This window comes from Propithecus coquereli, unplaced genomic scaffold (assembly GCF_000956105.1).
Source record: "Propithecus coquereli isolate 6110/MARCELLA unplaced genomic scaffold, Pcoq_1.0 Scaffold137, whole genome shotgun sequence".
NCBI classification, from domain to species: Eukaryota; Metazoa; Chordata; class Mammalia; order Primates; family Indriidae; genus Propithecus; species Propithecus coquereli.
Window position 1 is genome coordinate 2,378,040 of NW_012137969.1, and position 14,425 is coordinate 2,392,464.

At 39.1% G+C, this 14,425-nt stretch overlaps 1 protein-coding gene across 1 annotated transcript in view; it reads right to left on the reverse strand.

Annotated features, from left to right (window-relative positions):
• LMTK2 (lemur tyrosine kinase 2) overlaps positions 1-6,357 on the reverse strand; it is a 96,397-nt gene extending 90,040 nt beyond the window's left edge. Inside the window, exon 1 of the mRNA XM_012638897.1 lies at positions 6,140-6,357. Within this exon, the coding sequence (XP_012494351.1) occupies positions 6,140-6,230 (91 nt within the window). The 5' untranslated portion in view covers positions 6,231-6,357. The remainder of the gene's footprint in view (positions 1-6,139) is intronic.
• Between the last annotated feature and the right edge of the window lie 8,068 nt (positions 6,358-14,425).

Here is a 14,425-nt window from a genome sequence, read left to right on the forward strand (position 1 = left end):
AATAAAATTGTTCTAAAAAAAAACATTTATTATTTAAAAACAATACAAAACTATAACTCGCTTCATTCCAGGTGAAGGACTGTGGCTGCATGCAAAGTCAAGTCTATAGTAGAATGGGGGGCTTTAGCTCACACCCTCTCCTTTTAACACACTCGTACACATATGCTGGGATTCTGGTTTTGTGAACTGGGTTCTCCAGTACCATTTTCATCATCCTCAGTTACGAACTTTGACTGAGTGCCTACAACCTGCAACCATGCAAACACTAATACCAAGGATGTAATACATCTATACCAAAGACATAAGACACGTCCTTACACACTAGGTGAAGAGACAGCACTTACACAATGATACAAAGTGGTATTTGTTAAGTGCAAGTGGTAAAGTGGTACAATGAATCTAAACCTTTTTTGATCACACAGCCTATCAATAAATTTTCTGTATGTTCCTTCTATTCCATGTAAATTTATTTATTTATAAACCATAAAAGTGTTAGTGTACCAATATAGTCTATATGTTAAAAGGTCACATTAAGTTGAAATTTTAAAAAGATAAAATGAAAATAAATAAAAACATAAGTTCCAATATTTTCATCAAGCACCTCTGGAACATCTTGTTCCACAGGGAAACACTCCGGAGTTCACAGAGGAAGGGATCTCTAAGGGGGAGCCATGACAAAGAGCTCAGTAGGGAAGCTGGTTCTGCAAAGAGGTTAAAAAACAAAGACAACAGCACTTAGAGAAGGAAAGAGGCAACTGCAAAACAATAATATATGGAGAGCTAGAAGATGGGAATTTGCACAGAATATAGTTTACAAATTAGAAACAGATCAATTTAGCTCTTAGGAAAGTGCCATGGAAGGTGGCAACAGGAACAATAGATGCCCGATAGCAGACATCTAGATGCAATAACCTCCCTTTACCAAATTGGGGTCAGACGCAGGGAGCCAGGGGTTACTTTAGCCACAGCGTATGGTCCTGGCACATCTATTTGAGTTGAGGGTAACCCAAGCCTTTAAAAATAGTAAAACAAACATGTATTATATAGTAAAATGCAAAATCTGCCAACCTGTCAAAAATAAAATGTAAGGTTTACCACCATCATTCCCCTGAAGGCCCAGGGAGCAGAGGGCCACAAAACCACAAAATCACTCTTTTGTGGTTCAGGGAGGAGAAATGGCCAAGATCAAAATCGGGCAGGGAGAATGAACTTACCACGTTGTGGTTTCAGGCACCTGAGACATTTGGCGTCAATAGTTCTCACTTTTCCCACTTGAATCACAAAATCAAATGAGATTTGGAATCACTCCACCATGCTAACTTTTGCGAAAAACTTTTTAAAAACACTGAGGTTATTTTTCTGATACGCCTGCTTTGTTTCAAATAATTGTAATGCCACAGCATGGTTCCAAATTAGTCACTTGCTACAATTTTAAAATACATCACTCCATTATTGTGCTTTGCTGACATACTGATTTTACCATATTTCCCTAGTTTTCTACAACAGTTATTTTCATGTGAAGACTCAAAGAAAAGTAGAGAATTGAATCTAAAAACAACCCTAGATATAGCAGTCTGTTCTAAACAGGAATGTTTGTCCAGCTTCTACTTTCCATAATATTTTTTCATGTCTTAGTAAATAAAAATTTTAAAAAGAGTAATAAAGCACAGCTAGTAGACTATAAAAGTATATGATTTTAAAAGAGAGAGAGAGACAAAAAGTCAGTAACATTAATCTCCTCAGTTTCTAGGTGGGAAGCATCAGCCCCGGGCTTGCTCTGTCACAGCCTGGGTTAATCATGCTGCCTTTAGGGACGCTTCATTCAAATATACAATTGTGTTTGGAATCAAGGAAACTTCCTTTAAGAAAATTAAAACCAGCAACTGTTCACATGCAAGAGCTTTAGTCATCTTGAAATTTAAAAACAGGTTTATTACATAAAAGCAGACTAATCCAGATCATCCTAAAAATTCTTTTTTTTCCTCAGCCATGCACATCCTGACATCCTAAAAATTTCTAGCATAGTTCCTCAACATTATGAATTTCAAGTAGTGACAATACCAGCTTATGTATCATACTTAAATAAACCAGATTTCTCTCTAAAGAATCTCCATCCACTATATAACAAGTTATTGTGAGTAGCAAAGGTTTTTAAATCAGGTAAATTCCAGACATGCCATGTTAAGCAGCTACCACTTTCAGCTCCTTCTTTGAAGCCATACCACCTACCATTAGTCAATTCTATGATTACCCACCAAATTTACAAAGAAAAATGAAGAAATCTAGTGTGACAGGGCACACCACTGTGACACTCCCCTCCCCCACATCACTTCAGGTAGTAGAAGATGATGAGGATACATCATCATCATCATCATCCTTTTTAATAGTTGAGTTCCCAAAGGCCTAGTAACTGATCCAACGTCTTCAAGCTACTCAACTGGCAGCAGAAGGCCTCACATCCAAGTCTAATTCCAAAGCCCAAGTTCTTTCTAAGATGCTGTGCTCCTCCCAGGATTGGTTCATGTATTTTACTCTCAACTGGACCAAAAAGTTGGATTCTTTTATATGTCCATTTAAAAGTCCTTGTAGGACTGTTTGAATGACTCATTTGTTTAACTGTTTCAGAACCCTGGATGTTGCTTCTTTACATGACAATGTCTTTTTTATTATATGTACAGCTATTATCTAAATGACACAGCACATAGAGGGCAGAGAGGGCCCAAGGACTTTCTAAATTTCAAGAGAACTGCATGAACACTCAGCACATTGGTATCAGCAAAACTGTAGGGATTTGATAACTTCAATGCTCATCAGCTACAAAATTACTGGACAGGCTTCCTATTACTATTCAAACGAGCATATTTAGTTAATCCCAAAATATCACCATGTAAAAGCAATTACAGCAATACCAACAGAAATAAAATTTCAAGCCTTATAGGTATAAATCCTGAAATAATCTGCATGAAAAGCCTGTTGAAAATAATTTTGATTTCTCAGAAGCTGTTAAAATAAACACAAAAATTCGTACTCTAGAAAGCATTTCCTTCACTTTAGAAATCTTTTTCAAGATACAAGTCTGTTTATTTAACCTAAAATGAGAGCCCCGGTTTCACAAGCTGTCGTTTAATCAGTAGCTGAGTCCCACTGGCTTCACACACTTCCGTGAGGTCCTTTATCTGGAACTGCTAAAAGCTTCCTCTGTACTCTGTGACCTAATATGCTGCAGAACAATAGAAGTGGGTTTCCTTGTCTAACCACTATCCTAATATTATTAAGAAAGTGTGAGCTTAGAGGAATGCTTTCACATATACAAGATCTTGATTTTGCATCCCAATTTATGATGTAAATCCTAAGAATCTAACAAAAGGTACATAAATGTTTTCTTGATCTGATGACTATGATCTGGAAAAAGGAATTGAACTGTAATCACAGTTTGGTAGTTTAACTGAGTGTGAAAACAGTAGACTTTCTCCCTTTACATAAAAACTTCTCAGCAAGGACCAACAAGGTGTCTATGTAGCAACAAAGGCTCTTGTAAAAATATAGATTCTCAGGAAAAGAGGCTCCTAGACAGGGGGGCATAAAGGCATCCCATGGCAATGAAGAGATCCAAAATAAAGTTCAACCAAGCAATGCCTTTTTGCCTGATGTGCGAGTGCAATCTGTACATTTACTTAGCTTTATTATGACTGAACAAGTAAACACCTTTTTCAACTTCCAACCCTAGAAATGACTCCGGATGATGAAGACACCTTGGATAAATGAACTTCAGTTTAAAAGCTGAATTTTAGTGAACTGCCTCATTTCCTTCCCCATGCAAATAGGCTGGCAAAGGATAAAACTCAAGTATTTTTTTTTTCAACAAATTTTTGACAAACATACTTTCTCACAAGCCACCATTAAATTAAATAGTCTGAACTTTAAGAAGAAAGAATAAGACCAAGAAGGCAAAAGACTCTACGCGCCATGGGTCAATCCTTATTTGAAAACGGCTAGCACCATCTTCGTATGGAATACAGGCTCCTGGATCATCGAAAGCTTGAGAATTATGTTTTCAACATGTAACTGCTCTTTTATTTACCATATATGTTTAGAAGGGGTTCCTCTTTCTTAATCAGTGAGCTCACTAGTCAGGATTAGCTCAAAGGTGTCTTTATTCTTCTTGGTCTAAATATTCTTCTTGATCAAAAATCCATCTCAGTTAACCAGGCAGGATCAACAACCTCTTTTGGATGAAAAAACAAACTCCTGAATCTATGTTTGATTATGCATCTTCCTCACAGAATTTAATCTGAGGTACCTGTTATTCACATGTCACACCTCTAAACACATACCTATTCTCCAAGGACCAGAATATGAAAGAAAAATCTGCAAAAGCCGCTATAAATTACCAAGTATTTCTTTATGCTTTATTTATGTCAAGATTTGATATTTCTATGTATGAATTTTTCTGATTGCTTTGATCTACAACACCCCAGGAAAACTCAGTTTTTTAATCATTCATGCCTCCATAAAAGAGTAAAAGAATGAATAAAAACCATGTAAGAGGTGTATAGGCAGACACATTTTCACAGGATCCTATAAAGAATTGATTTTAAAATATATAAAAAGCTGAGTAAGTGCAAAGTCATCCAGAAACTTCTTGAATCCCCTTCACATAAATACGCTTTATACCCACTTTCCTACTCTAGTACTAATTTTCAATTTCAATATCTTTAAATATCAACTTCACTGTCTTTCCATATCATCTTCCATAACTTCCCAGGTATTTTCAGTGACTCTTACCTGGGTTGCCTACATACTTCTAATAACATTCACTCTTCTTATCTATTAGATCAGAAAACAGAATTCACCTTACAAATATTTGATCTAAGGCAGTGGCAGAAATTTACATTACATGGTACAATGATAACATTTAACACTCAGCTAAAGGGCACTCAATGACATAACCTGGTGTAGCTCTGGAAGCAATTATTTGTAGCTTCCACTGTAGATTTGTTTGAAAAATCTCTCTTTACTGGAGACAGTAATTCCATATTCTGTACCCAATTAACATTATTCTAAAATAACTCTTGACCTCAAGAGTATTCCAAAACACTTACAAGACTTGAAATGAAGCGGAAAAAAATCATATAAATAGGGGAATCTAAGACCTGGGTTTGTGGCTCCGCCTATAATTTAGCTGTGTCACCTTGGGTAGTAGGTCATTTGACCCCAAGCACCCCAAGATCGTCAACTGCAAAATGAAGAAATTGGACTAAATTCTCTTTAAAGCCTCTTCCAACTCTAAAATTCTATTAATCTATGAAATGTCAATCTCTCCCCACTTCAAAGATAAGCAGGGGATGATAGTAGCAAGTTAGCCTAAATTTTTTTTTCCTTTAAAAAAAAAATAAAGACCTAACTTGGGATGCTTTCTTGGGTTGAAATTTTATTTAGGAAAATAAACCTCAAATGAAAACAATGTTGAGAAAATGGTGAGGGAAAAAAAGCGTACACTGACGTAGCTAAAATAGAAACTTCAATCACCCCTCAGCCAGTTTGTCAATAGTTATTCAAAAGCTGCTACTCTAATCACAGGTTTCCTAAAATAGAAATATTTATAGTTGTTTCCTTCTCATCCCCAGGGATTCATTCCGAATAAAATGCACAGTATCTAAAATCAATTTACAACTTCAGAATAAGTTGCAGGAAGAGAAGGAAACTCCGCACAGCTCGCCAAGTCATTTGCATTTAAGTATGATTAGAGCTAAAAAACGGTTCTTATTATAAGATGTGAGAAATGCACAAGACGCAGGTGACATCTGGAAAGAGAAGCAGAATTGCCAGGAAGGGACACAAAATGAGGACCTTTAGGCAACAGGTCCAGAGCTGGTACCGCAGCCTACCCCGGGAGGGGTCGGTCGCTGCCACCTCACTTGCCGCCCTCCGTAGCTCCAAAGGCATCGCCTGGCCCCCGCCCCCCCATCCCACGCCCCTGCGGCAGAAATCTTCCCAATTCCTTGCTTCTCTGGGCCTCCCGCCCCGGACAGGCCCTCCGATACCTTGGCGCCAAGGCCTGACTGGGCCTGCCACCTCCTCCCCCGCCGCCCCCGCCGCAGGGGACCCGCAGCCCAGTCCCCGCCACGGGTCCGCTCACCTGCACCTGTTTGCGGAAGTGGCGCGGCCCCGGCACTGCCGGTGGCCAGGAGCAGCAGCAGCAGCAGCCGCAGGGCCGGCGGCCCCGGCATCTCGCCCACCGCGCGGCTCCGGGACCCGCTCTCAGGTCGCCTTCCTTCTGTCCGTCCGTCAGTCGGTCCTGCCTCCCTCCGCTGCCTCAACGGCACCCGCGCCGGCTGCTTCTGAGCACACGTTGCTTTGGCCAAACCTCAGTCCGGCTCCTGGTCCGCACCTGCCGCTCTGGCCGCACAAACACCATCCTTCCTGCCCGCCTGCGCCGCCGCCGCCGCCGCCGCCGCCGCCTCTCAACAGCAGCAACGGCAGTAGCCCTGCGGAGCCGCGGGCCCCGGCAGCCGCGCTCCCGCCGCCATGATGGGCTGCGTCATGTGGCGTAGCGCGGAGGCGGGACGCCGTGATAGACAACCCGGCCAGCCACTCTTCAGTCCACACTAGCCCGGGAGGCCCCGCCCCATCATCCTGAGGGAGGGAGAGGTGGCCGCCGGTGCGCCCCCTGCAGACGAAGGAGTGCGTGGGCAGCAGGTAATACTGACAATTATTTTAAAATTTAAAAATACAGGAAAATGTAAAGAAGACCATAAAAATCATCCTTTTTTTTTGGTCAGAATTTTATAACATGAAAAAATAGGTCTGTTTTGTCTTCTGATTTTTTTTTAATCTGTCAGCACCGTTTTAGGCTCTTCTCCTTAGATTGACCTACACATCCTATCGGCCATCAAGGAGCTTTAGGCTTTTCATTTCCACAAGAAGAGAATGCATCTCCCCGTGTCACCCACTGACTCAGCTCCTGAGCTCAAGTTGTTCCCTCTGCCAAGAGTGCCCGTCTTGTCCCCTCTTGTTCACATGGCAGACACTCTTTCTTTCATCTGTCAAGACTCACCTGAAGTATGACTTCATCGATGAAACCCCGGAAGAAATGACTAGCATCTCCTAGTGCCCCACCCTGGCCCTGTACAGATTGCTATCCCAGCTGCGTGTTCTATTGCCCCTGTGACTGTATGCTCCCTAACGACAGCAACTAAGTCTGATTCAACTGGGATATCCCCAGGGGCTGGTGTAGGTCCTGGGTTTGAGGAGGTGTTCTCTAAAGAAATGGTGCCTACTGCTGGTCCTGGGTACCACGGAGGAGCAACTCCAAGGTGCATCTCCCCACCAAGAGGTGAGGTGAGACCACAGTCCTGCAGAGAAGCTAGAGAAAACACTTTCCAGGCACAAGTAACATAGTGGTCAGGGGCCTGGGCATTGGGAAAATGCCAGGCCTTCCTGGAGAAGCACCTGTGGTCCAGTTTGTGCATTAGAGGAACTGACTTGAACCTTATCAAATGGGACTTGACCAACTGGTGACAGTGGAACCTCCCCAATTCTCCAAACTCCCCAAATGTCCATCCTAAATGCCAGCTGTACATGATGCTAATGCAGCAGTGTATACACAGACAATACCCAGGAAACATTTGTTGAATGATTGAGGCAAACCAATAAGCACCTAAGGAAACAAACGGCTGGAACAGTAAATGCTGAGTTAAAACGTCCCGGGTTTCTGCTGGTCTCTATGTGGAATGTGGAAGGAAGGCAAAGGTCTAGAAAAGAGACAATCACCCTGTTGTGTTTCAACTTCTATCAGGAAGCTTCGGACTTTGAGTTCAAGGAAGCCAGGGAACACTCACGCTGTGTACTGGGAGGAGACTCTGACTGCTTGCAGTAGTGCTGGTCTAACGAAGGCCCTGCCTCGTAATCCATGTGGTAGTTAATCATAATTAAGGTACACCCCAACAGCACGTCGGACCACAATCCCAAAGTAGGTTTTGTTATTATTTGAGCAAGCCCAAAAGTTTAAAGAAAACACCAGAACAGGGGTTAAAGTACACAATCCTCAGAGGGTGTCTAAAGGAAACCTTTACTCCACCACCCACCTCACCATTTATACCTTTGCCCAATACTTCTCTTGAAGATTTCCAGTTAGAGATCTTAGTAAACAAATGAAAACCTTTTGGCTTTGTATAATTTTACCTAGGAGTTAGAAAACAGCCTTTAGCACAATTCAGTATTAGATGCCTAAGATTAGAAGCGGTATCTTTCAGAGTTTCTCCAGTCGGTTCTCACACCAACTCACCCTTTTCCAAATTTTCCTCCATGCCAAGCCAGCACTTAGAAGACCCTACTGTCAGTGTCTGTCCCACCAGTAAGCTCTGGCTGAGGGCTGGATGCTGAAGGATGTGGAGTAAGTTTAGGAGTGGATGAGCTGCACCTCTAGAGGACTGGCACCCAGAGAGAGATATTAAAGGTTCACAGAGCTCAGCTGGATCAAATGGGGCACCTAGGATGGTCCTGTTGGGGCAGTTGTGGAGCTGCCCTCATGAAAGCCAATTGTTAAATCTTCAGGAATTTCACATGCTGGTTGTTAAACACAGCCTTTGTTAAAAAATAAATGATATAAATTTATAATTAAATTATATTAAAAACAAAGGTAATGAGGAGAAGAACTTCCAGAATGGAAAGCAACAAGAACACTGGCAAAACTTGTCAAAATAAACTTCTTCAGAACTCTAGGAATTAGCCACAGGTTTGCAACAACATGAGTCAATTTGTTAAAGAAAAATGGCTGAATCTCAGTAAGAACAATGAGCTCTGTGACATTTCCACTTGCCCTATTTCCATTCTTCTCTCCCTACCTCCATGATAGCCTTGAAAACCAGCAGCTTCACTACCATAGCAACTGTGAAAACAAGCAGGCTAGCAGCTACTGGAAGAGACAGAATAGGTTTAAAGCCCCCCCAAAAGCTATGTCCCCAGAGAATTTTCACTATTTGACCTGTATGGCAGCTCCCTAGAAAGGCACTATTTTCAGGGTCTTTATTTGATACGACTCAGAGATCCCTCATTGTAAACAGTCCTATCCCTGGTTTGTTGAAAATAGTCAGTGATGACTGTTTAACATTGCAGTTGCCTACCTGAGCCAGCATTACTAGTTGGCTGATGAAAAATTTAAAAGAAAAATCTAGGGAATGATATGTCAATTGGGAGCTTTGAAAAGCTCCACCATATTCCTGGAAATCTCGAAAGCCATGTGCATGTGCAGGGCTACGAACATACGCAGGAAAGACATGAGTAGGCCTTCATTTCTCATCCCAGGCTGATCATGAGACTGTTCAAGCAGGAACTGAAGCCTGAGGAGGAATTTTAAACTGCCAGAGGAGTATCAAATGCATGCCCCAACACACATACGGAGACCCTTAACAAAACCAGGGAGACATTGTTTCAAGGCATTTAAGGAAATCTCTATGCAATCATTAGCTGACCACTAAGCCAACTAAACAGAGGCTTTGGTGGCCATACGCAATTTAAAAATATGTAAAGACTCTACCGAATTAGTCCAAGAAAAGCACTAAAATATGAAAGGTGGTCGCAGCAACAAAAATACAAACCCTGGGGAAGGGGGGTATCAGGGAAAACTGATTTCCAGAGTTGCCACAATACATGATTTAAAATGTCCAGTTTTCAAAAAACAATTAGAAGACACACAAAGAAACAAATATGCTCCATACACAGGATGAAAAAGCATTCAATAAAAATTTACCCTGAGGAAGCTGAGAAGTTAGACTTAATAGACAATGACTTTAAATCATTATTATAAAGATGTCTAAAGAATTAAAGGTTGATTGAAAGACAGCAAAGAAGACCTCAATAAATGGAAAGACATCCCATGTTCATGGATCAAAAGACCTAATATTGTTAAGGCAATACTCCCCAAATTGATCTTCAGATCTAATGCAATCTTCATCAAAATTCCATGTGGTTCTTTCCAGAAATTTAGAAGCTGATTCTAAGATTCATATGGAAATTCAAGGGACCCCAAATAGTCAAAACGCTCTTCTGAGGGGGAGGGGAATAAAACCAAAATTAGAGTACTCACATTTCCTCATTTCAAAATGAACTACAAAACTATAGTAATCAAAACAGTGTAGCACTGGCATATATAGATCAAACAATAGAATTGAGAGTCTAGAAATAAACCTTAAAGTCTACAGTAAATTGATTTTTGACAAGGGTGCTAAGACAATTCAATGGAAAAGAATAGTTTTTCAATAAATGGTGTGGGGACAGTGGATATCCACATGCAAAAGAATGGTGGTGGACCCCTACCAAACACCATATACAAAAATTTACTCAAAACGGATCAAGAATCTAACATAAAAGCTAAAACTATGAAACTCTTGCAAGAAAATATAGGCATAAATCTTCATGACCTTGGATTAGATGATGGTTTCAAAGATAGCACACTATAAGCACAAGTAAACAAAGAAAAATAGGTGAATTTGGCTTCAGAGAGCACCACCAAGAAAGTAAAATGATCACCCACAAAATGGGAGAAAATATTGCAAATCATATATCTGATGAGACTATATAAAGAACTCTTGCAACTCAATGACAAAAAAAATAAATAACTCAATTAAAAACTGGGCAAAGGATATGAATACACATTTCTTCAAAGGAGATATACAAATGGACAGTAAACAAATGAAAAGATGTTCAATGTCATTAGGCATCAGGGAAATGCAAGTCAATACCACTTCATACCCAATAGAATGTCTTTAATAAAAAAGATCCAGTAAAAAATGGCAAGACATAGGCTGGGCACAGTGGTTCACGCCTGTAATCCTAGCACTCTGGGAGGCTGAGGTGGGAGGATCGCTTGAGCTCAGGAGTTCAAAACTAGCCTAAGCAAGAGCAAGACCCAGTCTCTACAAAAAAAAGAAAAAAAATAGAAAAATTAGCCGGGTATGGAGGTACACACCTGTAGTCCCAGCTACTCAGGAGGCTGAGGCAGGAGGATCACTTGAGCCCAGGAGTTTGAGGTTGCAGTCAGTTACGATGACACCACTGCACTCTACCCAGGGCGACAGAACAAGACTGTCTCAAAAAAAAAAAAAAGAAAGGTAAGACAAATGTTGGTGAGAATGTGGAGAAATTGGTACCCTCATGCATTGCTGATGAGAACATAAATGGTACAGCTGCTTTGGAAAATAATCTGGCAGCTCCTTAAGATGTTAAACATAGTTACTATATTACCCAGCAGTTCCACTTCTAAGTATATACCTAATAGTATTGAAGACATATGTCCATATAAAACCTTATTCACAAATGTTCATAGCAGAATTATTCATAATAGCTAAAAGGTGGATATAGCCCAAATGTCCATCAACCAATGGATGGATTAGCAAAATAGGATATATCTTTATAATGGAATATTATTCAGTAATAAAAAGGATAAAGTATTGATACATGCTACAACATGGATGAACCTTGAAAACAGAATGCTAAGTGAAAGAAGCCAGTCACAAAAGACCATGTATTATAAGATTCTATTTTTATGAAATGTCTAGGGTAGGCAAATCCATAGAGATAGAAAGTAGGTTAATGGTTGCCAGAGGCTGAGGGGGGAAAGAAATAGGTTAGTGGTTGCCTAGGGCTGAGGGAGTGATGGGAACAAATAAGGAGTGACTGCTAATGGGTACAAGGTTTCTTTTGGGGATAACAAAAATGTTCTAAAATTGTAAAATTGATTGTAATGATGGTTATGGATATATATGAATATACTAAAAACTATTGAATTGTACACTTAGAAAAAAAATGAGTTCATTACCTGAGCAAACAAACCACTAAAAAAAATACGGACTATTGACAAAAAGATAGCAATTATTTTTAAAATAACCAAATAGAAATTCTGGAGTTGAAAAATATAATAACCGAAATTAAAAATTCACTAGAGGGACTCAACAGCAGATATGAGCTGACAGAAGAAAGCATCAAGGAACTTGAAAGTAGGCCAATGAAGATCATCTAGTCTGAGGAGCAGAAAGAAAACATAATGATTAAAAATGAGCAAAATATGGTGGGAGGGCAGGAAGAATAGCTTTATCAAAGCATAGAGAAACCTGACAGACACTACCTCAGCCAGATGATCAAGATCTGCATCAACAATGTTAAATCATGTTGGTATTATGTGTTCTTTATGTGATGTGATGAACTTTGATCTTCATCCCCAAAACATATGACATTAGTTTAATCGGACAAATCCCAATTGAGGGACATTCTACACAATACTTGACCAGTGGTTGTCAAAAATATCAAGGTCATGAAAAATAAAGAATGTCTGAGAAATTGTCATGGCCAAGAGGAGTCTAAGGAGACATGATGACTAAATATAATATTGTATCCTAGGTAGGACACTAGGTGACAACTAAGGAAATCTGAATAAGGTATGGACTTTAGTTATAATAGTGTATCAATAGGGATTCATTAGTTGTAACAAGTATACCATAGTAATGTAAGATATTGATAATAGGGAAAATTGGATATGGGGTATATGGAAATTCTCTGTACTATCTTCACAACTTTTCTATAAATCTAAAACTATTCTAAGACAAAAAGTTTATTTTAAAAGTTAAAAAAAAAAAAGGAACAAAGCCTCAAAGACCTGTGGGACACCATTAAACATGCCAAAATACACAAAATGTGAGTCCCAGAAGGGAAGGAGAGAGAGAAAGGGTAGGAAAGAATATTTGAAGAAATAATGCCTGAAAATACCCCAAATTTGATGATTAAACATTAAGCTACATATCCAAGAAGCTCAAATAACTCCAACTAGGATAAACTCCTAGGCACATCATAGTCAAACTATCAAAAGACAAAGACAAAGAGAGAATCTAGAAAGCAACATGAAAAAGAAACTCATTGTGAGAGCCACAATAAGATTAACAACTGACTCTCATTAGAAACTATGGAGGACAGAAGGCAGTGGGATAACAAATTCAAAATACTAACATGTCAAACAGCTGAAAGATAAAGACTGTCAAATAAGAATTTTATGTCCAGCAAAGCTTAAAACATAAATAAGAAATTAAGACATTTCCAGATAAACAAAAACTGAGTGAATTTGTTGCTGGCAGAATTTTCCTACAAGAAGTAATAAAGGGAGTCCTATAGACTGAAATAAAAAGTCACTAATCAGAAATTTGAATTTACATAAAGAAATAAAAATCACCACATAAAGGAAACTATATAGCTAAATGTAAGTATATAAGTATAAATGTATTTTTGTTTGTAACTCTTTTTTCTCCTATCTGATTTAAAAGACAACTACACAAAGCAATAATTATAAAACTGTGTAGCGGGGCTTATAATATATAAAGATGTGATTTGTATGACAATAATAACACAAAAGACAGAGGTGGAAAGAGAGCTATATCGGAGCAAAGTTTTTGTATACTATTAAAATTAAGTTGGTATTAATTGGATGTAGATTGTTTTAGGCTATTATGATAATTGTAATCTCCAGGGTAACCACTAGGAAAACTCAAATAATATATTTAAAAACAATAAATAACAATGAATTAAAATTGTATACTAGAAAATACCTGTTTTACACAAAAGTAGGCAATAATGGAAGAATAGAGGATTAAAAAGCATACAAGACATATGGAAAATATATAGCAAAATGACAGACATAATTCTATCTTATTGATAATTACATTAAATGTAAATGGACTTATCACTCCAATCAAAAGGCAGAGATTGGCAGAAAGATAGGAAAACATAATTCAACTCTATGCTGTCTACTAGAGACATATTTTAGATTCAAAGGCGTAAATAGGTTAAAAGTAAAATAAGAATAAATATATACCATGCAGAAGGCATCCAAAAAAGAGGTGGAGTGGCTATACTGATTATCATCATATAATTATATATTATTATATTATCAGACAATAGAATTTGAAACAAAAAAGATTACTAGTGATAAAGAAAGATATTTTGTAATGAAAAAAGGGTCAATCCATTGGGAAGATATAATAACTATATACAGATATGCACCTAATAACACAGCCCCTAAATACATAAAGCAAAAACTGGCAGAATTGAAGGGAGAAATGGACATTTCAAAAATAATAGTTTAGGTTGGTCATGGTGGCTCACACCTATAATCCCAGCACTTTGGGTAGCCAAGGTGAGAGGATCACTTGAAGCCAGAAATTCTAGACCGGCTTGGGCAACATAGTGAGACCCCATCTCTACAAAAAAATAGAAAAATTAGCTGGCCATTGTAGTACTTGCCTGTAGTTCCAGTCACTCAGAGGCTGAGACAGGAAAATTACTTTAGCCCAGGAGTTTGAGGTTGCAGTGAGCTATGATAGGGCCACTGCACTCTAGCCTGGGCAACAGAGCAAGACCCTGCCTCTAAAAAAAAAATACA